The 25,804-nt window shown below is 44.0% G+C and overlaps 1 protein-coding gene across 6 annotated transcripts in view; it reads right to left on the bottom strand.

Moving 5' to 3' along the window:
• Nucleotides 1-11,786: 11,786 nt before the first annotated feature.
• Nucleotides 11,787-25,804, bottom strand: part of dnaaf11 (dynein axonemal assembly factor 11) — an 87,524-nt gene continuing 73,506 nt past the window's right edge. For all 6 annotated transcript variants that reach the window (XM_078540579.1, XM_078540583.1, XM_078540582.1 and 3 more), the window contains one exon: nucleotides 11,787-12,122. In XM_078540579.1, the coding sequence (XP_078396705.1) occupies nucleotides 11,936-12,122 (187 nt within the window). In that variant the 3' untranslated portion in view covers nucleotides 11,787-11,935. The remainder of the gene's footprint in view (nucleotides 12,123-25,804) is intronic.

The raw sequence follows: 25,804 nt of genomic DNA, 5'->3' as shown, positions 1-25,804 counted from the left end.
ATCCAGAAGAGGGGGAAGGTCCATTGCATGTTGGCACAAGGCCAACAGGAGCAAAGGCCTGAGCAGCAAGAGGCAGTGGGGCCTCAAGAAGGTCAAGATGCTGACTAACAGGATCCACTGCAACAGCAAGCGTTGGCTGAACATGGGTATATTGCAGGCAGTGAAGCTATCTACAGGTGAGCAAAAGGCAATGCCAAAGGTGCCTTAGAATGTCACAGAATATGGTTGCACACATCTCCCAGCTTCTTTACAATAACCTGCGGCCCAAGGACTTGGAGGGAATCATATGCCGGTGGCATAGGGACGCAAGAATAAGGGAAGTAAACACATGGCTAAAGGAGTGGTGCAGGAATGAGGGGTTCCATTTCATGGGGCACTGGCATCAGTATTGGAACAGGAGGGATCTGTACCGTTGGGACAGTCTCCACATGAACCGATCTGGGACCAATGTTCTAGCGAAAAGGGTAAATTGGGTGGTCAACAGGACTTTAAACTAGAAAGTGGGGGGAAGGGAAGGGTAAAACTCCAAGAAGTATGACTAATGGGAAACAAAGCGGCAGGTTGGCATGTGGGGGGGTGGATTCAACTTCATGGAAAATTATGAAAAAACTTAAAAGGAAGGAGAGCCCAGGAGAGGCTATTAAAGTCTCCAGAACACAAAATAGGACAGAGTGTTTGGAAAGGGCTAGGAATCTAATACATCTAACACATCAAAGCACATCAGATAAAGGGATGACAATGAGAAGGGGGATGGGAAATACAGGACTGAAAGTGTATCTGAATGCATGCAGTGTACAAAATAAGGTAAATGAGCTAATGGCGCAGATTGAAATTGGCAGGTATGATGTGGTGGGCATCGCAGAGACATGGCTGCAGGGGGATCAGGACTGGGAGCGAAATATCCAAGGATATACATCCTATCGAAAAGATAAGCAGGTTGGCAGAAGGGGTGGGGTTGCTTTGTTAGTAAGAAATGAAATTAAATCGATAGCAAGAAACAACTTAGGGTCAGATGATGTAGAATCTGTGGGTAGAGTTGAGGAACCGCAAAGGTAAAAAAAACCATAATGGGAGTTATGTACAGGCCTCCGAACAGTAGTCAGGATGTGGGGCACAAGATGCACCAGGAGATAGAAAAGGCGTGTAAGAAAGGCAAGGTTACAGTGATCATGGGGGATTTCAATATGCAGGTAGACTGGGAAAATCAGGTTGGTAGTGGATCCCAAGTAAAGGAATTTGTGGAATGTCTATGAGATGGCTTTTTGGAGCAGCTTGTGGTGGAGCCCACTAGGGAACAGGCAATTCTAGATTTAGTGATGTGTAATGAGGCAGATTTGATAAGGGAGCTTAAGGTGAAGGAACCCTTAGGAGGAAGTGACCATAATATGATAGAATTTACCCTGCAATTTGAGAGGAAAAAGCTGGAATCAGATGTAACTGTATTACAGTTGAATAAAGGTAACTACAGAGGCATGAGGGAGGAACTGGCCAGAATTGACTGGGAGATGAGCCTAGCAGGAAAGACAGTGATGGCTGGAGTTTCTGGGAGTAATTTGGGAGACACAGCAAAAATTCATCCCTAGGACCCTAGGAAGGAGAAGCATACTAAAGGGAGGATGAGGCAACCGTGGCTGACAAGGGAAGTCAGGGACAGCATAAAAGCTAAAGAGAAAGCATCCAATGCGGAAAAGAGCAGTGGGAAGCCAGGAGATTGGGAAGCCTACAAAGACCGACAGAGGACAACTAAAAAATAAATAAGGAGGGAGAAGATTAAATATGAGGGTAAACTAGCCAGTAATATAAAAGAAGATTGCAAGAGTTTTTTTAGATATATAAAGGGTAAGAGAGAGGCAAAAGTGGACATTGGGCCGCTGGAAAATGATGCTGGAGAAGTAATAATGGGGAACAAAGAAATGGCGGAGGAACTGAATAGGTATTTTGCGTCAGTCTTCACGGAGGAAGACACGAGTAACATCCCCAAAATTCAAGAGAGTCGGGGGGCAGAGGTGAGTATGGTGGCCATTACCAAGGAGAAGGTGCTAGGAAAACTGAAAGGTCTGAAGGTGGATAAATCACTTGGACCAGATGGATTACACCCCAGAGTTCTGAAGGAGATAGCTGAAGAGATAGTGGAGGCTTTAGTGGTGATCTTTCAGGAATCACTGGAGTCAGGGAGGGTCCCAGAAGACTCGAAAATCGCTAATGTAACCCCCCTGTTTAAGAAGAGAGTGAGGCAAAAGGCAGGTAATTACAGGCCGATTAGCCTGACCTCAGTCGTTGGTAAGATTTTAGAGTCCATTATTAAGGATAAGATTTCAGAATACTTGGAAGTGCATGGTAAAATAGGGCAAAGTCAGCATGGTTTCATCAAGGGGAGGTCACGCCTGACAAATCTGTTAGAATTCTTTGAGGAGGTAACGAGCAGGTTAGACAAAGAAGAGCCAATGGATGTTATCTACTTGGACTTCGAGAAGGCCTTTGACAAAGTGCTGCACAGGAGGCTGCTCAGTAAGATAAGAGCCCATGGTGTTAGAGGCAAGGTACTAGCATGGATAGAAGATTGGCTGTCTGGCAGGAGGCAGGGAGTGGGGATAAGGGGGTCCTTCTCAGGATGGCGGCCGGTGACTAGTGGAGTTCCGCAAGGGTCAGTGTTGGGACCACAACTTTTCACTTTATACATTAATGATCTAGATGAAGGAACTGAGGGCATTCTGGCTAAGTTTGCAGATGATACAAAGGTAGGTAGAGGGACAGGTAGTATTGAGGAAGCGGAGAGGCTGCAGAAGGATTTGGATAGGTTAGGAGAATGGGCAAAGAAGTGGCAGATGGAATACAACGTGGGGCAGTGTGAGGTCATGCACTTTGGTAGGAAGAATAGAGGCATAGACTATTTTCTAAATGGGGAGAGAATTCAGAAATCTGGAGTTCAAAGGGACTTGGGAGTCCTAATCCAGGATTCTCTTAAGGTTAACTTGAAGGTTGAGTCGGTAGTTAGGAAGGCAAATGCAATGTTGGCATTTATTTCGAAAGGACTAGAATATAAAAGCAGGGATGTGCTGCTGAGGCTTTATAAGGCTCTGGTCAGACCACATTTAGAATATTGTGAGCAATTTTGGGCCCCGTATCTCAGGAAGGATATGCTGATCCTGGAGAGGGTCCAGAGGAGGTTCACGAGAATGATCCCAGGAATGAAAGGCTTAACATATGAGGAATGTTTGAGGACTCTGGGTCTATACTCGATTGAGTTTAGAAGGATGAGGGGGGATCTAATTGAAACTTACAGAATACTGAAAGGCCTGGATAGAGTGGACATGGGGAAGATGTTTCCATTAGTAGGAGAGACTAGGACCCGAGGGCACAGCCTCAGAGTAAAGGGAAGACCTTTTAGAACAGAGATGAGGAGAAACTTCTTTAGCCAGAGAGTGGTGAATCTATGGAATTCATTGCCACAAAAGGCTGTGGAGGCCAGGTCATTGAGTGTATTTAAGACCAAGATAGATAGATTCTTGATTGGTAAGGGGATCAAAGGTTACGGGGAGAAGGTAGGAGAATGGGGTTGAGAAACTTATGATAGAATGGCGGAGCAGACTCGTTGGGCTGAATGGCCTCATTTCTGCTTCTATATCTTATGGTCTTATGCATCGAAGGTCACCGCTACCTTAAATGTCTTTGCCAGTGGCTCCTTCCAAGGCTCCACCAAAGACCTGTGCAGCGACACACGAGTGCATCCAGCATGTGATAGATGCATGCACGCACCAATTTGTCCAATTCCACGTGGATCTGAAAAGCCAGGCTGCAAGGGCGTTGGGGTTTGTAACAATCTCAGGTTTCTTGCAAATGCAGGGCACTGTTGACTGCACACATGTGGCCTTGACAATAGTCATTCATATTCATTAATGTTCTTTGAACGTGTAGCTCATATGTGATCACAGAAGGCAAATCCTGCACATTTGTGCTCGTTTCCCAGGGAGCTCATGACACAGACATTCTGACCCACTCCCAGGAGAAAGCGGGAGCAGGCCATTGAGTTGGATGATCAACCATGATCATAATGAATGGCGGAGAAGGCTCAAAGGGCCGAATAGTCTACTCTTGCTCCTATTTTCTATGTATGTTTCTATGTATGTGTGCCACCGATTTTTGAAGGACCTCAGGGATTGCTGGGCTGCCTCCTTGGGGACAGGGAATACCCCCAGAAGATGTAGCTGATGATGCCAATTTGCATCCGCAGAGTGTTGCTGATGAGGGTTACAATGCCACATATGCCTCCACCAGGTCCATGAGTGGGTAGACGATAGGCCTCCTAAAGATGAGATTCAGATGCTTAGATGGTTCTGGTGAAGCTCTCCAATACTCAGCACACTGCATCCCGGATCATCGTCTGCTGCGCCCTGCACAACGTAGCGCCACAAAGGGGGGATGCTTCGGCTGAAGGATACATGGAGGACCAAAATGTCTCCTCCGACAATAAGGATGATGAAACAGATGGAGCTGATGAGGGCCAGAATGTTGCCGAGCCACATGCAGAGGCATGACGTGGCAGATAGGCCCATGCCAACCTGATAGCTACTAGATTCCAGGCAGCGTAAGCTGCTGACATATTTCCTTAACTTTTTGGTTTATAATGCGGATTCCAGAACTGCACGCAATACTCTAGCTGTGGCCTAAGTACAGTCTATGTAAACTAATTGGCAAGTGATCTGACACACCACACTCTGAAACCAAGTGACAGATGCCACCCTAGACAGTTGGTATGGATCTCTCTCCAACTCCCCACCAGACACTTGTCACACTATGAGCCAACTAGTCTCATCGAACTCCGTCTTTCACACAAGGGTTTTCAATCTCCACTCTCCAAGATCTTGCTTTGGAATTTTCTCTCAAACCAATGCATTCTCTCAGATGCCTTCGGCAAGGGTTCACCTCCAGGGTTTCAAACTCTGCTCCCGATGTTTCTCTCCCCTGGGTTACCATACTCATTCAAGCTTTCCTTCACGCACTTTCTCTCACTGACTCAGTTGTCAATAGTACACCACTACTTCACATGCCCATAGCAAAGAGTTACAGACCTTCAGTTGTCTCTTTGGGCCTTCTGACTTCTCACAAGCCTTTATATCACTTTGACTCGGCTTCTGGCAGCTTTTATCTCTTTAAGCTTGAAGCCTTTCACTGCTCCTTACATTCACTTCCACAGAACAGGACCTCTTCCTGTCCTTCCTTTGATTAGAAGCTCTGCTTGGGACTTTCTCCTGTTCCACACCCTTGGATTATTGGGGACTTTCTTCTTTAGCTTGGGATTGGCTATCTGTCCCCTTTGCTCCAGTCTCTCCGTTGCAGCTACGTTCAACCAACTTTAGCTTGGAGCTGGCGATCTGCCCCTTCTAGGTTGCTTCTGCTTTGCAGCTATCTTCAAAACCAACTGAACTCAAACAGCTTCCAAATCAAACTGCTGTTTCTAGTTTCATCTGTGTGTGTGTGTGTGTGTCCTACCTCTCTGGACCCCTGGTGCTAGGCAACAGCCCAGCTTTTCTAGTCTTGTGCTTGCTTAACCTCTCTTACAGTTATAAACTCTCATTAGAAATGCAGGCACATTTAAAATTAAAACTAAAACTCAACTTGACCTCTTAGCACACACATACAGAAATACAAATCTTAATACAGAAATACAATACTTAAACTTTAAAGCTAAAACTCATTCCTAACACCCAAAAATACCAATATAACTTACTTAAACTATCACTATTGCCTAACATATGCGCTGTGATTGTGAGGTCTTTGGCGGGCATCCTCTGGTGGCCTCCAGCCTAGATGGCCCCGGCCTACTAAGGGTCTCCTGCTCAGATGTAAGTGCACCCTCCTCGGCCTGACCTGCTGGAGGTGGTGGGGTCACTGACAGAATGGAGGTGGAATAGCAGGGCACCTTTAGAGTGCCTGGCTGGCACTCCTCCTCACTGTGGGTGCCTGATGGCACCTCCCTGACTCCTTGAGGAGAAGGGACACCTGCAGGGAGGTTGAGGTGCTGCATCCCCCTCTCACCTAGCCACTGCTGCACTTCATCCAAGGCTAGAGTAACGGAGTGCAGGTCTGAGTGCATATCCGGCAGCCCCTGTGCGTTCTGCTGGACCAGAATGGAAGATTCCGGCCTCTCTCCAGAAAAGCTCTAAGAATAACATCTCCCTTTTGGTTTATTCGCAGAAAATTTGATGCATGAATGCAAGTCAACTCAATAGTGTTTCCCATATGTACAACCAAATTGCAATTAGGTTAGAAAATATTGTCAGGAATTTGCTCCAGTTCATGCACAACCACACCTAGTGTATGAGAGATTAAAGCGACAGAGAATCAAAACCACATCAAAAAATATTAAAAAATACAACAGAATACTATTTCTGTATATCTATTTTTAAACCACAAGAGCTTTCAAATTTAAATAAAATATACAGTACTGACAAACCTAGCCTGATAGATAAGGAAATGGATGAATTCCAAAATCGCAACAAAACAAATACCCCTAAGAAAATAAGGGTACTTGAGCAAACTTCTCATGATAGAGTAACTCCCATTTCTGATTGTTGTCTTGTGACACTCTTGCTGCAAAGTTCATTTATATGGATGTGAGTTAAAAACAGGATTGGGCTTAGCTTTCATGCCCTACATAGTTAAGAACTTGCAGACACTTATCTATGCTCACAAATGATGAGCAACCCTTAGGTCAAAGCCACCAAAGGACTGCAGTACCAATACAACTGTATCTCTAACATGATACACTGCCTTCAGGGAATAGGGAATTGGGATTTAAAAAATCATGATTTTGCATGTACCATTCTAGCAACTTGTTTTGCCCTAAAACACAAATAATTAGTCGCTAAAAAAATTAACATGCCTTCCCCAAAACTATATGCCTGCACAGGCTGCAACAAGGTTAGGACAGGATCTTGGATTCAAATCTGTGGCTGATTCCAGGTTACTTAGCCAGTATCTGGCAATTAGTAAAGTTCTTGGATAAAAACGGGTTTGGTTTCTGTTTGAAGGCTGGTTTGCTTCCAACAAATTAACTTCAAAAGTTATCAAAAACTGATTTAGCTGGTCCCTTGCTATTATACTCTCAGCTATAGGGGAGAATTTTCTCCCCATCGGGTGGGCCGTTTGGGAGTGGGCGTGGGCGGGCACACAGCTGATCGCCGCCTGCCATTGGCTCCACACCACCATTTTACATGGGCGGGCCAATTAAGGCTCGCCCAGCATGTAGCACGGCTTCCGAGGATAGCGGGAGTGGATGGGCGGCGGTGGGAGTGCAATGACTGCCGGGTCCAATGGTGATCCAGCGGCCTGTTCAAATAGAGCCCTGGCAGCCTTGCAAAGACTGTTCATCATGGCTAGTAGAGGGGCTCCCCAGAACGCTGCTGGAGAGCAGGCCAGGCAGGAGGGTAGGGCAGCGGGGCAGTGTACCCCTAGGTTTTCTGATGAGTGCCGAGCTGCCCTCCTGGAGGAGGTGGCAGCACGGCGGGAGGTCCTCATTCCGAGGGATGGGAGGTGGAGGCCCCCCCACCTGACCAAACGTGCCTGGGAGGAGATGGCAGAGATAGTCAGCTCCCATGATGTGGTGCGACACATGTGACACACGCAAGCAATTCAATGACGCATTGCGCTCGGAAAGGGTGAGTACCATGTTGGCAGAGATCACTCAACACAGCAGGTAGGCTTTCCCCCCAAAGCATCGCCCCCCCCGCCCCATCAACTCTGAGTGCAGTTATAGCATTGAATACTTCACGGCATGTTTCCCTTGCTGGGTGGGCCACCAGATATTGCCCATGCCTAGTTCACCCTGAGAGGGTAGTGCTGAGCTGGGTTCTGCACCCGCAGCATGTGTGACACCGACACCCAGAGTACTGTTTTAGGGGCAACCTCAAGGATCTGCCCCTAGGCACAGTACAGGAACTGCGAAACATGTCAAAGTCAGGGTGCTGACATGCTGGGAGGAGAGCTTCCAGGTGGCGGGGCACCAATCCATCTGCTGCCCTTGGCGTTCCACATGCTTGTGTCTCCTTGCTTTGCAAGGTTAGACCATGTGGTGCCAAATGTGCCTTCACAGCAGCATTGACCTCAGCTGGTCAGTGCCAGTGTGGGAGATGGTTTGGGCACCAAGTATCCCAGCTCGGTGCCCATCCATCAATGGTGAGCAGGGAGGTCTGAAGCGACCTCACGTCAACGCAGGAGCTGTCTGTCGTCTCTGCGGTCTCCTCTCAGGGCGCTCCGGGTGAGGGCAGCAGCTCCTCCGCCCCTCTGCCAGTGACCGTAGGATCCAATGAGGCTGCAGCGACTGGGGAGATGCCAGCTGTGGAACTGGCCACTCCCTCCCAGGTGGGGCCATCAAAGGCTCCACAGGCCAGAGGAAGGCTGCCAAGGTCATTGAGGCCAACAGGACAGCACAGTGAGCAGGCTGTCTTAGATGCCAGTGCCAGCTAGAAGTAGCACCTGCAAACGTAAACTTAAAGCACATCACAGATTTCTCACCGGTGGTTTTATGTTGTCCCACTATTAGTAGGTGTCCACTTGTTGTGATGCTTCATTTTGTTAAATCATAAAATTTTGATATGTGAACATGCCTCAGGGTGATTCCTTACTTCTGCAGGTGGACAGAACCCATGATGTTATGAGTGACTTGTTTGACTTTGAGCTTTATTAACAAGGCCCTTAGTTAATGTTCCTGCCCAGGCAGATTTTGCACTCAGGTATCGAGTATGGAGCTTGCAGCCCTGGCTTGTTTTGGAGGTCCATTTGTGGTGGGCTAGCTGAAGGTTCATTGGATTAAAGCCTCCCAGGTGTCCCTGACACCCTGGAGGATGCCCGGGTCAGCATCTACCCCCTCAGCATTCTCTTGTGCGTGCTCATCCTCAGACTCACCACTGGACTCATCGTGTGCAGCCAGAGCAACTGAGTCTACATCTTCTTCCTCCACTGCATCGCCCCTTTCCAGCGCCAGATTATGGAGAGTGCAGCATGCAACCACTATCAATGACACACGATCTGGGGGGTATTGGAGTGCGCCCCCTGAATGGTCCAGGCATCAGAAGCACATCTTGAGAAGACCGATGGTTCTTTCTCTACCACAGCCCTTGTGGAGGCATGACTCCTATTGTACACTGCTCAGCCTCTGTCCTTGGATAGCAGAGGGGTGTCAGGAGCCACCTTTTGAGGGGATAGCTCGTCATCCAGCAGCCATCCATCCAGCCAGGCTGCAACACCAAAGAGTCTCAGCATCTGGGAGTGCCTGAGGATGTAAGCATCATGGCAGCTGCCTGGGTACCTTGCACAGACTTGCAGAACCTGTATCTTGTGATCACACACTATCTGCATGTTCAAGGAGTGGAAGCCCTTCCTGTTGACGAAGGTACCCAGCTCACCCACTGGTGCCTTGATGGCCACATGTGTGCAGTTGATTGCACCCTAGATGCAGGAGAACTCAGCAATCACTGCAAAGCCTCTGGCTCGCTCTGTCTGCCTGGCCTCATCCCAGCGGTAGTGGATGAAAGTCAATGCACACCTGAACAGAGCGTCTGTCACCTACTTGACACAAATGTGGACAGCTGATGGGGAGACTCCACAAAGATCACCCACCTACCCTTGGAAAGAGCCAGAGGTATAGAAGTTGAGGGCAGCCGTAACCTTCAATGCCATTGGCATGGGATGCCCACCCATATAGTTGGCGCAGATCTCAGGGCCTATCATCTGACAGATGGAGGTGACCGTCTCCCTTGAGAGACGGAGCCTCCTTCGGCACTGCACCTCAGACATGTTGAGGTAGCTGCTTCGCCGCCTGTATACCATGGCAGCAGGATATTGGCATCTTCTGCGGCCCCTTCTGCCTTGGACTTCCTGTTGGCCCTGCGCCCCTTGTGCCTGTGCCTCTGCTCCCAAAGGTGGCTCCCCTGGAGGCTGAATGTGGACTCCTCGCTTCCTCCCGCTTCTGGCCCTCCCTTCCTCCTCAGAGGAGGTGCCTCAAATGGATAGCACAACTCCCATTCCCAGGCTAAGGGAAGGCTCCCTGAAACCAGCAAGGCCCCAGAAATGATGTTTACTCAGAGTCCTGACCTGAAGGCTCTTACTCTTGTCCAAGCAGCTGTGAAGAGTTTTGAAATATTCCTGCTTACACAGGCAAGTATCAGTAACTTTAAGCATTAAACATCTGACAAATAACGCTTGCAACCCTCTTATCCCGCCCGTGGATGAGGTTTATACAAATGTGGCCTATCTGCCTGCCCGCTGCGCCTGTGCGACAACCTGAAGATCTCATGGGCCCCGGAAAATCGCCAACAATTGCTGCCTCAAGGGGCCCGTTAATTAATGGCGGGCGCGCATCGGAGATCATCGTGTGCCCACCCACCAAAATATCGCGATGGCGCACGGTGACATCGGGACGCTCGCCCGACGTCACCGCGTGTCATTTTATGCGTCGGTGTACGGGGTCTGCCCCTGCAACTCGACGAGAAAATTCTAGCCATAGAAAAGAAAAGTAGAATATTATTTAAATGGAGAGAGACTACAGAATTCTGAAGTACAGAGGGATCTGGGTGTCCTTGTACATCAGTCACAAAATGTTAGTATGCAGGTACAGCAAGTAATTAGGAAGGCAAATGGAATGTTGGCCTTTATTGCAGAGGGATTGGAGTATAAAAATAGTGAAGTCTTGCTACAAGCAAGTTGGGCCTATAGTCATTGGCGTTTAGAAGAATGAGAGATGATCTTATTGAAACAAATAAGATTTTGAGCAGGCTTGACAGGGTAGATGCTGAGAGGGAGTTTCCACTTGTGGGGGAATCTAGAACTAGGGATCACAATTTAAAAATAAGGTCTCCCATTTAAAACAGAGATGAGGAAGACTTTCTTGTCAATGACTGAGATTCCATGACCCTCTGGAGTAGAGAATTCCGAAGATTCACTGCCCTCTGAGTAAGAAATTCCTCATCATCTCAGTCCTAAGTGCATTGCCCCTTATTCTGAATCTGTGGCCAGAATTTGCTAGCCCCTCACACCGGCAGGTTGCTCTGGTCTCACCAATGTGAATGGAGATTTCAATGGCTTGCCGCCCCGCCATGTCAGGGGGAGACTGGAAAATTCTGGCTTGTGTCCCCCTGTTCTAGACCACTCCCCACAACCTATCCCACCCCCCAAGCAGGGAAATGTCCTTTCTGCATCTACCATTCTAGCTCCTTAAGAATTTTGTAAATTTCAATGGATCAGCTCTCATTCTTCTAAACTCTAGAGAATACAGACCCAACCTCCTCAATCTCTCCTCATAGGACAGTTTTACCATCCCAGGTGAACCTCAGCTGCACTCCCTCTCTGGCAAGGATATCCTTCCTTAGTTAAGGGGACCAATACTGTATATAATACTCCAGGTCCAGTCTAACCAAGGTTCTATACAATTGACATAATACATCTTTACTTCTGTACTCAAATCCTCTCCTCTCAAAGGGTTGTTGGTCTTTGGGGGTTCTCTTCCACAGAGAACAGTGGAAGTTAAGGCTGAGTTAGACAGATTTTTGATGTGCAAGGGAGTCAAGGATTATGGGGGGGCAGCCAGGAAAGTGGAGTTAAGGACACAATCAGATCAGCCATGATCTTACTGAATAGTGGAGCAGGCTCAATAAGCCGAATGGTCTACTCCTGCTTTGACCTTCTTATGAAATACAACCAGCTAACGAAAAGCAAATGAACTCAATCTGCTCCTTTGTAATTAATACAGGACAACCTGAGTTAATAAGAAACAACAACATAGCCAGATAGTTCTAGTAATGGATACCTTTATGTTCATTACTGCTTAATCATGATACAATTTCTCTAATTCAAGTTTAAGTTTACAAATTAATTAAATGAGTAGAAGAATGATACTATGTCAGATATCCAGATAAATGGTGCTGATTCATATCTATTTTTAATCCATCAATGGTGGAACCTCAGGGTTATCCTGGAAGTCAGCACTGTTCCTTTCTTGTACCTTCTGTTGATGAAATTTGAGGGGGCCTTGAGCAACTGATTTCCTCTCTGTCACTATATTGGACAAGTCAATCGACAAATGTTTGCTTGGATCCACTTCTAACTTCTCACTGTCTTGAACTGTCCTATGGAGTAAATAGACAAGACATTCAATAAGATTACTGTACTATTTAAATATCTCCACCAATCGACTGCACTTACACATTTACTGCTGGACTGTGCCAAGCTCTTTCATTGGTGATTGTGTTATCCTTTGGACACATTACAGCTGCAAATGAATTTAAAGCTTTGGCATACTCACATTTTCAAAAATGTCACACATAAAAGTGCTGTAAGGGATTAGCTACAGAGGAGCCCGAGTGGAGTTGGCAACACTCCTGCCTCTGACCTGGAGGGTTTGAGTCCCACTCCAGGACTTGCTGGGCACAAAAGGACCCAGCCACTGTTGCAGGCAAGACAGCATGTATCGGTGCTGCTTCCCGGCCCAGATATATGGGGAGGGTTAGCGGCTTGAATGGCATCCAGCTGTAAAACCTCCTGCCAAACCCAAACATGATGATTGATATGAAGGGTGATGAACGAGCTTTGTGGTGACCCCGTGTAACATGGGAAAAACCAGGAGAGAGAGTCAGAGTCAACTGATTAGCTACAACAGATTAGTTGTAGTTTGTGCACATTCTCTGTGCATGTGCTCTTTCAACTTACAATAGGTCAAGTGTACTCTGCTTCCATGGCAACATTGCACATATTACATGGAAGCAGACCTGAACTGGAGGAGTTGATGCCACTGACTCCTTTTAAGAAGGCCTCTGAAATCCTTGCCTGAGCATTGGGAAAGGGAATAACCCACAAGACTAATCCAAAACGATGGGCTAGTGCCCATCCAGGTCTTAACTCCTACCCGCCTTCTTACTAAGTCCTGTACATGCAAACCAATCCCACATACTTATTATCTTGCAACGTAAGGTGTCAGTTGGGAAGAGCGGTGCAACATTTATCATCTTTTTTTGACATTGTCAGCAACCTGTCTAGAGCGCCAATGAGTCAGGACAACAATCCCTTACAGAAAACTGCTTCCTTCACTATTAGTTGCAAACACCAGCACATCAACTTACCAGGCTGCAGTTTGTGAATCTGAGATAATACTGGGTGAGTCCCAATACTTTAAGAAACACAATAAGGTGGTGAGTAGAGCAGCACTGCAATGCTCCAGCTGATAGTCGTTAGGATAGAAACTCTTTCGAGTTATCAACAGTCACAGATTGCAACTCTTTCGAGTACAATCACAGTTTTTGGTTTCCGGGAGTGGGACATGAACCCACAACCCTCTGATTCAAAGGCGAGGGTGCTATGAACTGAGCCACAGCTGACACCTCTCGTTAGGATAGAAGGTGGACTACTTGACAATGCAGACTAACATATCAATAATTTATTACATAGTCTTATTACCAGAGCATTAGCTGATTGTGCAGATGATCCCTATGCTAGACTGGGGGAAGGAAATTATGCTTGGCGTGCGGGCGCGCTCCCGACATGCCTGAGCGTGAAATAAAGCGTGTTGACGTTGGCCGAACGTGCCGGTGTCAACGCACACTCTCGTGATAGTTAGGTTGGCAGACGTGCACCGGAGCTGGAAGCGTGCCGTCGACAATTGAAAGGCCTATTAAGGCCATTAAGTAAACAATTGTCCTGCGAAGTTCACGCTAGGCCCACTCGCCCTCCTCCTAGCTTTCAGTTAGGTGCTGTGGTGGAATGAATGTTGGTATTATAGGTGACAGTTCACAGCTCCCATCTTTTTTAAGCATCTTCATGTTTTGCAAAGCTCTTGGAATAAGTTTCAGTTCTCTACGACATTGATAACAATGTTTCTACTGCTTTTTCATATCACAAATAATCCTTCCATAATCTAATCCATGAAACACAGGGCCCAACCATCTTCAGTTGCTTCATCAATGACCTTTCTTCCATCATAAGGTCAGAAGTGGGGATGTTCGCTGATGATTGCACAATGTTCAGCACCATTTGCAACTCCTCAGATACTGAAGCAATCCATCTCCAAATGCAGCAAGACCTGGACAATATCCAGGCTTGGGCTGACAAGTGGCAAGTAACATTTGCACCACACAAGTGTCAGGCAATGACCATCTCCAACAAGAGAGAATCCAACCATTGCCCCTTGATGTTTAATGGCATTACCATCGCTGAATCCCCCCACTATCAACATCCTAGGAGTTACAATTGACCAGAAACTCAACTGGCCTAGCCATATAAATACTGTGGCTACAACAGCAGGTCAGAGGCTAGGAATCGTGCAATGAGTAACCCACCTCCAGACTCCCCAAAGCCTGTCCACCATATACAAGTCAGACCATATACAAGACACACATCAGGAGTGTGATGGAATACTCCCCATTTGCCTGGATGAGTGCAGCTCCCACAACACTCAAGAAGCTTGACGCTGTACCGAACAAAACAGTACGCTTGATTGGCACCACACCCACAAACATTCACTCTCTCCACCTCCGACGCACAGTAGCAGCAGTGTGTACCATCTACAAGATGCACTGCAGGAATTCACCAAGGCTTCTTCGACAGCACCTTCCAAACCCACAACCACTACCATCTAGAAGGACAAGGGCAGCAGGTAGATGGGAACACTACCACCTGGAAGTTCCCCTCACCACCCTGACTTGGAAATATATCGCCGTTCCTTCACTGTTGCTGGGTCAAAATCTTGGAGCTCCCTTCCTAACAGCACTGTGGGTGTACCTACACCACATGGTCTGCAGCGGTTCAAGAGGGCAGCTCACCATTACCTTCTCAAGGGCAACTAAGGATGGGAAATAAATGCTGGCCCAGCCAGCAAAACCCACATCCTGTAAATGAATTAAAAAAACTATACTGAACATTAGACCACTAACTTAATTGTTTTCTAGCTATATATCGTAAATATAAATTCACAAAATATTGGATGCAAAATGAACATTAAAGCTACAAATATTGCCTGTCAAGTGCCAAATCTCTCTTCAAGTACTATGCCCTAAGAGGTTATTGGTGACCATGGAGTTCCATGTTAAGCTTGCTGCAGAGGTATGGATCATCTTTGTTGTTGATACGTTCATATAATTTGCGAGGCTCTTTAAAAAGGTTGTTCTTTGTCCACCTCAATCTCTTTTACCATCAATCTTTCCCTTCAGCATCAGAATTTCTAAATCATAAGTTCTTATGTGCTCAAGAAATGCCAACTGTCTCTTACTGATCTTGATCAGCAGAGTTCTTTTGGTCTCAGATTTTACTAGCACCTCTTCATTGGTGGTGTGACTTGTCCAAGATATCTTCATTATTCATCTCAAAAACCACAACTCTGCAGCCTCAATTATTTTCTGCATTGCTTTACTGATCATTCAACGCTTGCTTCTGGATGTCAAAATGGGTGTGATGTAGCATTTCAGGATTCTTAGCTTGGTTTTCATGGCTAATTTTGCATTCATCATAATCTATTATGTTTTCTGAAATGTATCTTTGGTCATTCCAGTCCTTTGTCTTATTTCTTGGTTGCACTTTCTGTCTGATGTTAACATATTTTCCAGGTAACAAAATTTATCCACCAGTTTGATCTTTTCATTCTTCATTGTGATCTTGCATTCTGGTATGATTTTCTTTTTGGACACTAAGAGGCAAATAGTTTTTTTAAACAAAAACATCTTTCAAATTGCTTCCTTCCATCCTTTTAAAATTGGGATGTCAATTAGCTTTATTTTATTGCTGGGTTATAAAAAATGTAAGTTTCATTTTGCAGTGCCTTAGACTATATGCCATTAATGGAAATGGGCTTAGCAAAAGCCCACATCAGAATGGTCATCAAAATGAGCAGGAATAACATGTGTATTAAAGCCTGCAAAGAAATCACCAGAGGAAATGGTTCTGCCAGGCTCATTAGGACAGTATTTGCAAGCTGTTGGTGTTGGCCACGGAATGGGTGGGGATGGGGGTGGAGGAAAGCAAAACCATCTCAGATGAATCTGGAATGGGAGGAACGCAGAAAGGACCGCAGTGACAGCAGCTCCCAGATTTAATGCCTGTCCTGGCTCCACATTCAAGTTGACTATTAAAAAGTGTACCAATTTTGATGGCAGCTATCAGTGATCCCTTTAAGGAGCACTGTTCTGGGCTGCACATACATTGGGTGATCCTGAACACAGTATGGATAAATCAGTTTGGGGTTTGGGTCCTAAAACACGCCATAAGTGACTTAACATTCAAGAAGCCAAACATAGGAACAGGAGTAGACCACTTAGTCCCAGAACCTCTTCTGCTATTCTATGAGTTTATGGCTAATCAGTGACCTAATGCCATAAACTCGTCTTTGCCCCATATTCCTTAATACCTTGGGTTATCAAAAGTCTATCAATCTCTTTTTAAAACTAACAATTGATTTGGCAACGATTGCTATTAACAAAACAAGACTTCCAAACTTCTGCCACCCTTTGCAAGAAATTGAATTTTCACCTGCAATTCATTCAATTCATATACTGTACAACATGCAATTGTATAAAGAATGCTTATTTTCATCACACATCCTAACCTGTCCTTTTGCTCTGTTTACTCACACATTTCCAATTTCTGTCAACTGGTTTCATTAACACCTGGTTTAGGCAGCCACCAAGATCGTCTCTAGAGCATTCAAACCAAAAATATGCTGTTCGAATTGTTTCTGATGCTACTGAACACAGTTAGTATTATTCTAATCCGATGCACTCAACTGCACAAATTCAGTTCCCTAATTTTTCTTTATATCAGATATATACTGGGACAAACATTTGTGATTAGTTCAAAATGCATAAATAGTAGCCCTAAACATATCTTATGCATTAGGAACAGAAAAATGTTGTAAATTAACAGATTTCAGGAAATGTATGCGTTCCAAGAAATAAAAACAGAAAATGCTGGAAAAACTCAGCAGGCCCAGCAGCATCTGTGGAGAAAGAAACAGAGTTAATGCTCCGAGTTTGTATGACCCTTCTTCAGAGCTGAAGAGAGGTAGAAATGTGATGAGTTTTATACTGTTGAAGGGAGGGGTGGAGCAGGTGGAGCAAAATAGAAGGTCAGGGATAGGTGAAAGCTCAGGAGAGATTTGACAAAGATGTCATGGACACAAGGCAAAGGGTGTGGTAATGATAGTATTAAAGACTAAGGCAGTGCTCATAGTGGCATAAAGGTCAGATAGCAGAATGTGTTAATAGCAGAATAAGGGTCAGCGCTCTGTGAAAGCAAAACATAAGAACTAGTTACAGACTGACCCTGTGGGGAGAGGGGATTTGAAAAACAAAATTCAAAATTGAGGACATAGTTCATGGTCTGAAGTTGTTGAACTCAATGTTAAATCCAGAAGACTGTAAAGTGCCTAATTGGAAGATAAGGTGCTGTTCCACCAGTTTGCGTTGGGCATCACTCCATTTTGATTTTTTTCTCCCAACCCCCTTCTCCACAGGGCCAGTCTGTAACTTGTTCTTATGATTTGCTTTCAGAGAGCACTGACTCTTGTTCTGCTATTTATTGCCTCTATATTTACCCAATCAAATTCTCTGATAATTTTGAAGACCTCTTTCAGGTCTCCCTCACAATCTTCTCTTTTGAGAAAGGTGCCCTAGCCTGTTTAGTCTTTCCCAACATATATAACCTTTCATTTCTGGCATCATTCTAGTAAGTCTTTTACTGCACCTTCTTCAGGCCTCTATATCCTTTTCATATTATGGAAATCATAACTGTTCACAGTACTCCAAAAGTGCTCTAACCAAAGTTCAGTTCAAATGTAACATAACTTCTCTGCAAATCAGTTCTATGCCTCTAGAAACAGACCACAAATCACTGTTTTCTTTTTTTTTTAATGAATTTATTGACTTGTTTTGCTACTTTTAGTGATCTGTGTATCTGGCACAAGTTCTGGGATAGGAAAGAGCTGTACTGATGGGATGGGCTCCACTTGAATCAAGATGGGACCTGTGACCAAGCAGAACAGGTAAATAGAGAGGTGGCAAAAGTTTTAAAGTAATAAAACGGGGTGGGGGAGAAGGGATCTACCTGCAAAATAAGCAGCATGAATGTAAACAAAACAAGGAAGGAGAGCATAAGAAGGAATAAAGTAAGTGACGACAATGATGGCAAGGGAATAAATACGAACATATGAATTAGGAGCAGGATTAGGCCATTGGTCCCCATTCAATAATATCATGACTGATCTGATTGTGGCCTCAACTCCATATTCCACCTGCCTCAATAACCTTTGACTCCCTTGTTAGTCAAGAATCCATCTACCTCTGCCTTAAAAATATTCAATGACCCTGCCTCCACCACTCTCTGGAGAAGATGGTTCCAAAGTTTCATGACCCTCTGACAAAAAATTTCTTGGCAACTCTAACTTAAATGAGAGGCCCCTTATTGTTAAACTGTGTCCTGTAGTTCCAGTCTCTTCCACAAGGGTAAACATTCTTTCAGCATCCACGCTGTCAAGTCCCCTCAGGATCTTATATGTTTCAATAAAGTCACCTCTCAATCTTCTGAATTCCAATGGATACAAGCCCAGCCTGTCCAACTTTTCCTCATAAGATAACACCCCCCCAATCCCAGGTATCAGTTGAGTGAACCATCTCTGAACTGCTTCTAACGCAATTATATCCTTTCTTAAATAAGGATACCAAAACTGTACAAAGTATCTAGATGTGGTCTCATCAACACCCTGTACAACTGTAGCAAAACATCCCTATGTTCCATTTCCCTTGCGATAAATGACAACACTCCATTTGCCTTCCTAATCACTTGCTGTACCTGCATACCAACTTTTCCTGATTCCAAGATTCCTCTGTACCTCACAGTTTTGCAATCTCTCTCCATTTAAACAATATGCTGCTTTTCCATTCTTCCTGCCAAAGTGGACAAGTTCACATTTTCCCACATTATATTCCATCTGCCAGGTTTTTGCCCACTCACTAACCTATCTATGTCCCTTTGCAGAATCCTTATGTCCTCTTCACAACTTACTTTCCTACCTATATTTGTGTTATCAGCAAACTTAGCAACCGTGAATTCAGTCCCTTCATCCAAGTCATTGATATAAATTGTAAATAGTTGTAAATAAAGTTATAGAACAGAAATGAAAAAGATAAAAAAAAGTAGTGAGGAAAAATCCTATTAAAATGAGTTAAAATATCTGTACAGCATTGCGCACAGTGCCCACAATAAAGTAGGAGAGCTGCAGGCAATCATACATTGGAAGTAATCAGACACACTGGGGATTACTAAAAAAATGGCTACAAAAAAATCAGGACTGTGAATTAAATATAGCAGGGTATAACATATTTGGGAAAATAGATAGGGAAAAGGGGAGGTTAGGTAGCCGTATTTATTAAGGATAACATAATGGCAGTAGAAAGAAGAGATACAGCCATTGAAAAGACAATAAAAAATCCAAAAGGAGAGATAAAACATAATAAAGGATCAATCATACTAATTGTTATGTCTCATTTGTGGAAGGGAGGTGGAGGAAAAAATATGCAGGAAATTGAGATAAAAATATAGAATAATAATCACGGGGGATTTCAACTGTCCTGATATTAATCGGACAGAAGGGGTAAGCACAGGGGATAAGGAATGGAGTTCCTACAATGTGTACAGGTCTTCTTTCAAACCCCATGTGTAAAAAGTCCAACAAGGGTAAATTCACTATTGGAACTAGCAATGAGGAATGAACTAGGGCAGAGAAGAGAAGTAAAAGTGAAGAACTAGTCAATAGTGATCATACACTCTAAAAAGATAATAGTGAAGAACAAAGGTATGATGCAAACCAGGTTAATAGATTGGAGAAAAACTGATTTTGAGAGGCTGAGCATAGAGCTTTGGAGAATAAAATGGGCAATAATATTGCCAAAAAACAAAAGTAGAAAAACAGTGTAAGAAAAAAATATTCTGCTAAAAGAAAACAAACTGTACTTGTGAAACTCCATGGATGAATAAAGACACAGGGAACAATTGAGGGTTAGGAAAGAGGTATATATTAAGTACATAGACCGTAGGGAAGTGTATGATAAGAGAGAATACAAAGAGATTAGGACAAAAGTAAAAAAAAAACAATTAGGGAGGCAAAGAGAATCTATGAAATTAAATTATCAAGGAAGATAAAACAAAATAGTAGAATATTTTACAGGCACATCAATTTAAAAAAAGGAAGGCGATGATGGGACCATTAAAGGATAGCCAGTTAATAATATAAATGTTGTTATGATCCCTGTAGAGACCAATAACTTTTAAAAAGAAAATTAAATTTCCCAACAACCAACATAAAGGAATCACACATGATTTCAAGTTTGAAGAAATTTACTGTGACAAACAAAGAGCAACAACAACTAAACATTACTAAGTAGGTAACGCATTCCCTTTTCTCTAGCAAATTCCAGCAGAAGTCTGATTCTGTTTCTTCCTTAGATTTCTAAACTTTTGTCTGTAAGCTTCAGGCACCAACTCATATGCACTGAAACAGCATTCTTCACTGTACCATAATCACTGGATTATATATCCGAAAGTGATGAATACAATTGTAACACTTACCCCACGAACATACTTTGTAATAAAACCGTCCAACTTTCTGGTCGCCATTGCAACTTTGTAGCAATTTTCTCAAACAACACAAAATACATTTCAATTCCTTCCTCCCTGAATTTACGCACTAGGCAAATATTCCTTACCAAATCAAAACCAGGAGTTTAATCTGAATCATCATCAAGTTTTCCTGTCAGTCCCTGTTTGTGTTTCAGAGCTTTGCTCTCAAGCTCAAATTTTCTGGCTTTCCTCTTTGCAGTTCAAGACTTTTTTTTCTTTTACTCTGAAACTCAAGGTTTTCCTGTCCTTTTGACCTTTGAAATTCTAACTCAAAGTTTTACATCTCTCTTTCTTTCTCTTTTTTCCCTCTTTCCAATTCAAGCTTTTCGTTTCTTTTTCTAATTCCAGTTGTTTCATTTGCAACTGAATTCCAGCCAACTCAGCCTCTCTGCTATCCATACTTTGCCAATCTCTGTCTTTTTACCACCTATTTTTAAATCTATTTCTATTTTTTTCTGCTACAGCCTTCAAATTAACCTTTGCTAACTGTTGCAAGGCATTCACAAACAGGTTCTCTCTTTTGTGAAATACTTGAGCAATAAAACTAGCCATGTTAATGTTTCATTGAATACAGCATAAGTAACTGTGAAATCTTATTCATTTAAACTCTGGTGAATCCCAGTGTACTTGTTCCCAGCTTCTGGATTTATCCTGCATAAACCCCCAATTTGTTATGATCCCTGTAGAGACTGGTAACTTTTTAAAAAGATATTTTAATTCTCAGTGACCGACTTAAAGATTTGCATGGCCAGGTTTCAAGTTTTAAAACTTTTACTTTAACTAACAAACTAAAAGCAACATTAACTAAACATTACTTAGTAGTCAACGAATACTCTAAACTATAGAAAAGATAACCCTTACTAATGCTTTAATGAAACCAATAACCACATGCCACATATATACTTTACAGCACACTTTGCACAGAATTGCAGTCTTTTCAGGAAACAGTCTATACTCATTCCCATCTTCCAACAGGTTCACTTCTCCCCATTTCACAGAGTCATAATGTCCACTAACCATCGAAGGTTCTCTCCCTCAGTCCTCTGAGAACTCTCAAAGCGACTCTCAGCAGTAAAGCCCACTCCAGTGATTTCTTCTCCAGGCTTCACAAATCTTCCAGTGTCCTTGAATCACTGAGGGTTCCTTCTCTTCAAACAGTGGACAAGTTTTCCACAGCATTCTATCTGGTAGCTAACTGGGAAAACAGCCTTTTCCCTCTGCAAATTACAGCAACAGCTGATCCTTCTCTCTCCCTTCCTGTGTGTTACTGTTCAAAATCTCCGAGACTGAAAGTCTGCAATAAACAAATACATCTGCTTCTGCCTTTGTTTTCAGGTATTAAACCTGACATGTGCATTTCAATAACATCTGGCCTGGGCTCCCAGTCCCCATGGTAACCAAGCCACGCAGAACTCATAGCAGATCACATGACTTTCTTCATTACTCGATTTTACCTTAAATTAGGGACAATCCAAATCATAATCATTTTATAAAACCTCATATTCGTAACAATACTAAATAATTTTACTTCAGTATTTACCAGAGAGATAGAACAGATACACATAATACTGATGACGACATAAGCAATGAGATAAGCGCTTTTAAAATAAAAAAGAGGATGTATTGAATAAAGTAATCAAACTCAAAGGGGATAAAGGACACTGGTTCTGATGGATTGCATCCACATATTTAAAAAGAATCAAAAGAGATAGCAGAGGCACTATTACACATATTTAAAAATTCTTTAGAAGAAGGTATAATGACAGAAGGTTGGCAGATAGCCCATGTAGTTCCTATATTTGAGAAGGGGAACAGTACGTGTTACCTATGGCAGGTGGGTGGGTTGGGTAGCAGCAGGTGGGGGCGGGCGGGCATGGAGCCAATCGCTGCTTGCGATCGGCTGCGCCCCGCCATTTTACGCAGGCGGGCCAATTAAGGTAGTGTTCAGTGCTACCTGTGCAGGTGGGGGGAGGAGGGAGAGTCAGGGCCTGTGCTCTTGAGTGCAGCAATTTCCCTGAGGCATGGAGCTGCCTCAGGGATTAAGTGCATAATAAAAGTTTTTTAAAAATGAAGTAAAAAATTATTTAAATATGTTCACTCATGTGACAGTGAGCTGGGACATGTTTGTGAAGTTATTTATTTATTTATTTATTTTATAAAACCTTCAGGAAACCTCATATCGTCCATGGATGAGGTTTCCTAGAAAACGCGAAGGCTGCTTGGGCTCTTCGCCTGCCCGCCAACCTTAAGGTTGGACAGGCAGCATTTTTAATAGGGTAAATTGCTTTCTTAATGGCCTTAATAGGCTGTTGACAGTTCGGCAGGCGTACAGCCGCTTCCAGCGCGCGCCTGCCGAACGCAATATTAAAATGACGTGCGATGACGTCAGGATGCACACCCGATGTCATCTCGTGTCATTTTACGCATCGGCGTGTCGTGCCGCCCCCGCATGCCAATGGCAATATTCTGCCCCAGGGAATTATAGACCAGTCAGCCTAACAGTGGTGACAGGAAAAATAATGGAATCCCTACTAAAGGAGCGAATAGAAGAACATTAAGAGACAAAAAACAACATATGATGAATAGTTAGCATGGATTTCAAAAGGGAAAAATCTTGCTTGACCAACCTCATTGAATTTTTTGAGGAGGTAACCGAGAAAGATGATGGTAAAGAAGTAAATGTAATTTATTTGGATTTTCAAAAGGTCTTTGATAAGGTCCCTCATAATAGGCTAATGATTAAGGTCAGAGAATGTGGAGTCAGGGGACAGTGGCAGAATGGATTGCAAACTGGCTTCAAGACAGAAAGCAAAGATTGGGAGTAAAGGGTAGTTATTCAGGAAGGCAGAAGGTAGGAAATGGTGTTCTACAAGGAATCAGTGCTGGGACCACTGATATTCACAATTTAGAAGGTGTGAGTCTTGTTAGGAAACAGAGATAGTTTAAGTAAGTTATATGTGTATTTGAGTGTGTTAGGGATAAGCTATATCATTAAGTTTAAGTTTAATTTGTATTTCTGCATTTGTGGGTTAAAAGGATGAAACCTGAGTTTTAGTTTCACTTTAAAAGATGCTTGCGTTTTAATAAGATTTTATGAATCTTGAAGGGGAGTTAAAACAAACAAGGTAGAAAAAAACTGGGCTGTTGCCTAGCAACAGGGAATATAGAGAGAGGGGCCCCACACACACGCAGAGAAACCGAAAGCAGTTTGAGTTCAGTTGGTCTGTGTGCTGTAAAGTTGAAAGGAGTTGCCAGAAGCGGCATAGAAGAGGGACAGATAGTAAGTCCAAAACTAAAGTTGAAACCAGCTGCCAGGAGAAGCAGGACAGGAGCGAGCTGCAGGAAGTAGGTTTCCCCCAAAGAATGGAAGAGGGGTCCCAAGAAGACCTTCTAGTCAAAGGGAACGAACAGGGATCTGGAAAAGGTTCTGTTTAGTGAAATTAAGAGTGAGGAGCAGAGAAAGGCTCCAAGCTTAAAGGGAGAAGCTGCATAAGGCAGATTTAAAGCATTATAGGCTTGCGAGAAGCCAGAAGATCCAAGGAGGTACCTGGAGGTCTTTACGATGGGCATGTGAAGCACTGGTGTTCTGTTGGCATGGCTGAACATATGAGAGAGAGTGCACATGGAAGAAAGCTTGAATGTACATGGTGACCCAGGAGAGAGGAACATCAGAAGGAGAGTTTGAAACCCTAGATGTGACCCTTGTGGGAAGGCGTCTGAGAGAAAGCGTCGTTTGGGAGAAGATTCCACAGCAGGTTCTTCGAGAGTGGAACTTGGAAACCCTAGTGTGAAAGATGGAGTTCAGTGAGACCGGTTGGCTCACGGTGTGACAAGCGTCGGTGGTTGCGTGGGCTGGGGGGGAGAAGAGTTGAGGAGAGATCAATAGCATCTCTTTGGGGTGGCATCTGTCACTTGGCTTCAGAGTGTCGTGTGCCTAACCACAGGTCACCTATTGGTTTACATGGACTGTGCACTTACTGTGAGCATTAGAGTATAAGGTAGCTTATAATTATTGTATTGTAATATAGTTCATCTTTTCTTGTTTAATAAATGTTTTATTCTTTTGTTAAAAGTTCATCAGCTGACACCTGTGGCTCTGGTCAGTCGCCACTCTCCATATATCTAAAAAAAACAAATAAAAGTTAGGAGCTATCAAGCTGGGTTGCATCCTGAGATCTGGCTTGCCCTGTAGAGACATCAGCTGGGTTTATAACAGTCTTGGTGGAGGAATAAAGGGATCTTGGAGTACAAATACACCCATCACTAAAAGTTGCACCACAAGTTAGCAACACCATAAAAAAAGACAAATCAAGGATTAAACTATATTTCTAGATGGATAGAATTGAAAAGTAGGTAAGTTATGCTAAACCTGTATTGGACCTTAGCTAGATCACTTTTTGTGCAGTTCTGGTCACCATATTATAAAAAGGAAATAGAGGAACTGGAATGGGTGCAGAGGAGATTTATAAGGATGACACCAGGAATATGTGTGTATACATATTAGGAAAAAAGATGGCTTGGGGTGACCTAATAGAGATCTTTAAAATTATGAAAGCTTTTGATAGAATGGATACAGAGAGGATATTTCCTCTTGTGGGGAAGAGCATGATTAGAGGCCGCCAATATAAGAAAATTACCAAGAATCCAATAGGTAATTCAGAAGAAACTTCTTTATCCAGAGAGTGGTGAAAATGTGGAACTTGCTACCACAGGGAGTTGTTGAAGTGAAGAGTATAGATGTATTTAAGGGGAAGCTAGACAAACACAGCAGGAAGGAGAGAATAGAGGATTATGATGATACATTTAGTGGAGGAAAGATAGGAGGTGGCTCAAGTGGAGCATGGATTGTATGGGCTGAATGGCCTGTTTCAGCACCATATATCCTATGGAACCCCAGATCTGAAATGCTTCTGAGTATTTTTCTTCTGAACTATAGGAACATAGGGGAGAGTTTTCTCCCTGTCGGGTGGGCCGGTCGGGAGCGAGCGCAGGCGGGCGCAGAGCCGTTCGCCACTCGCGATCAGCTGCATGCCGCCATTTTACATGGGCGGGCCAATTAAGGCCTGCCCAGCGTGACGTGTGCCCAGTAGCACTCAGCGCTACATGTGTAGGTGGGGGGAGGAGGGATAGTCAGGGCCTGCACTCTTTTGCGCAT

The sequence above is a fragment of the Cetorhinus maximus genome, chromosome 4 (genome assembly GCF_964194155.1).
Source record: "Cetorhinus maximus chromosome 4, sCetMax3.hap1.1, whole genome shotgun sequence".
Lineage (NCBI taxonomy): Eukaryota > Metazoa > Chordata > Chondrichthyes > Lamniformes > Cetorhinidae > Cetorhinus > Cetorhinus maximus.
This window is presented reverse-complemented; position numbering and strand designations above follow the sequence as displayed.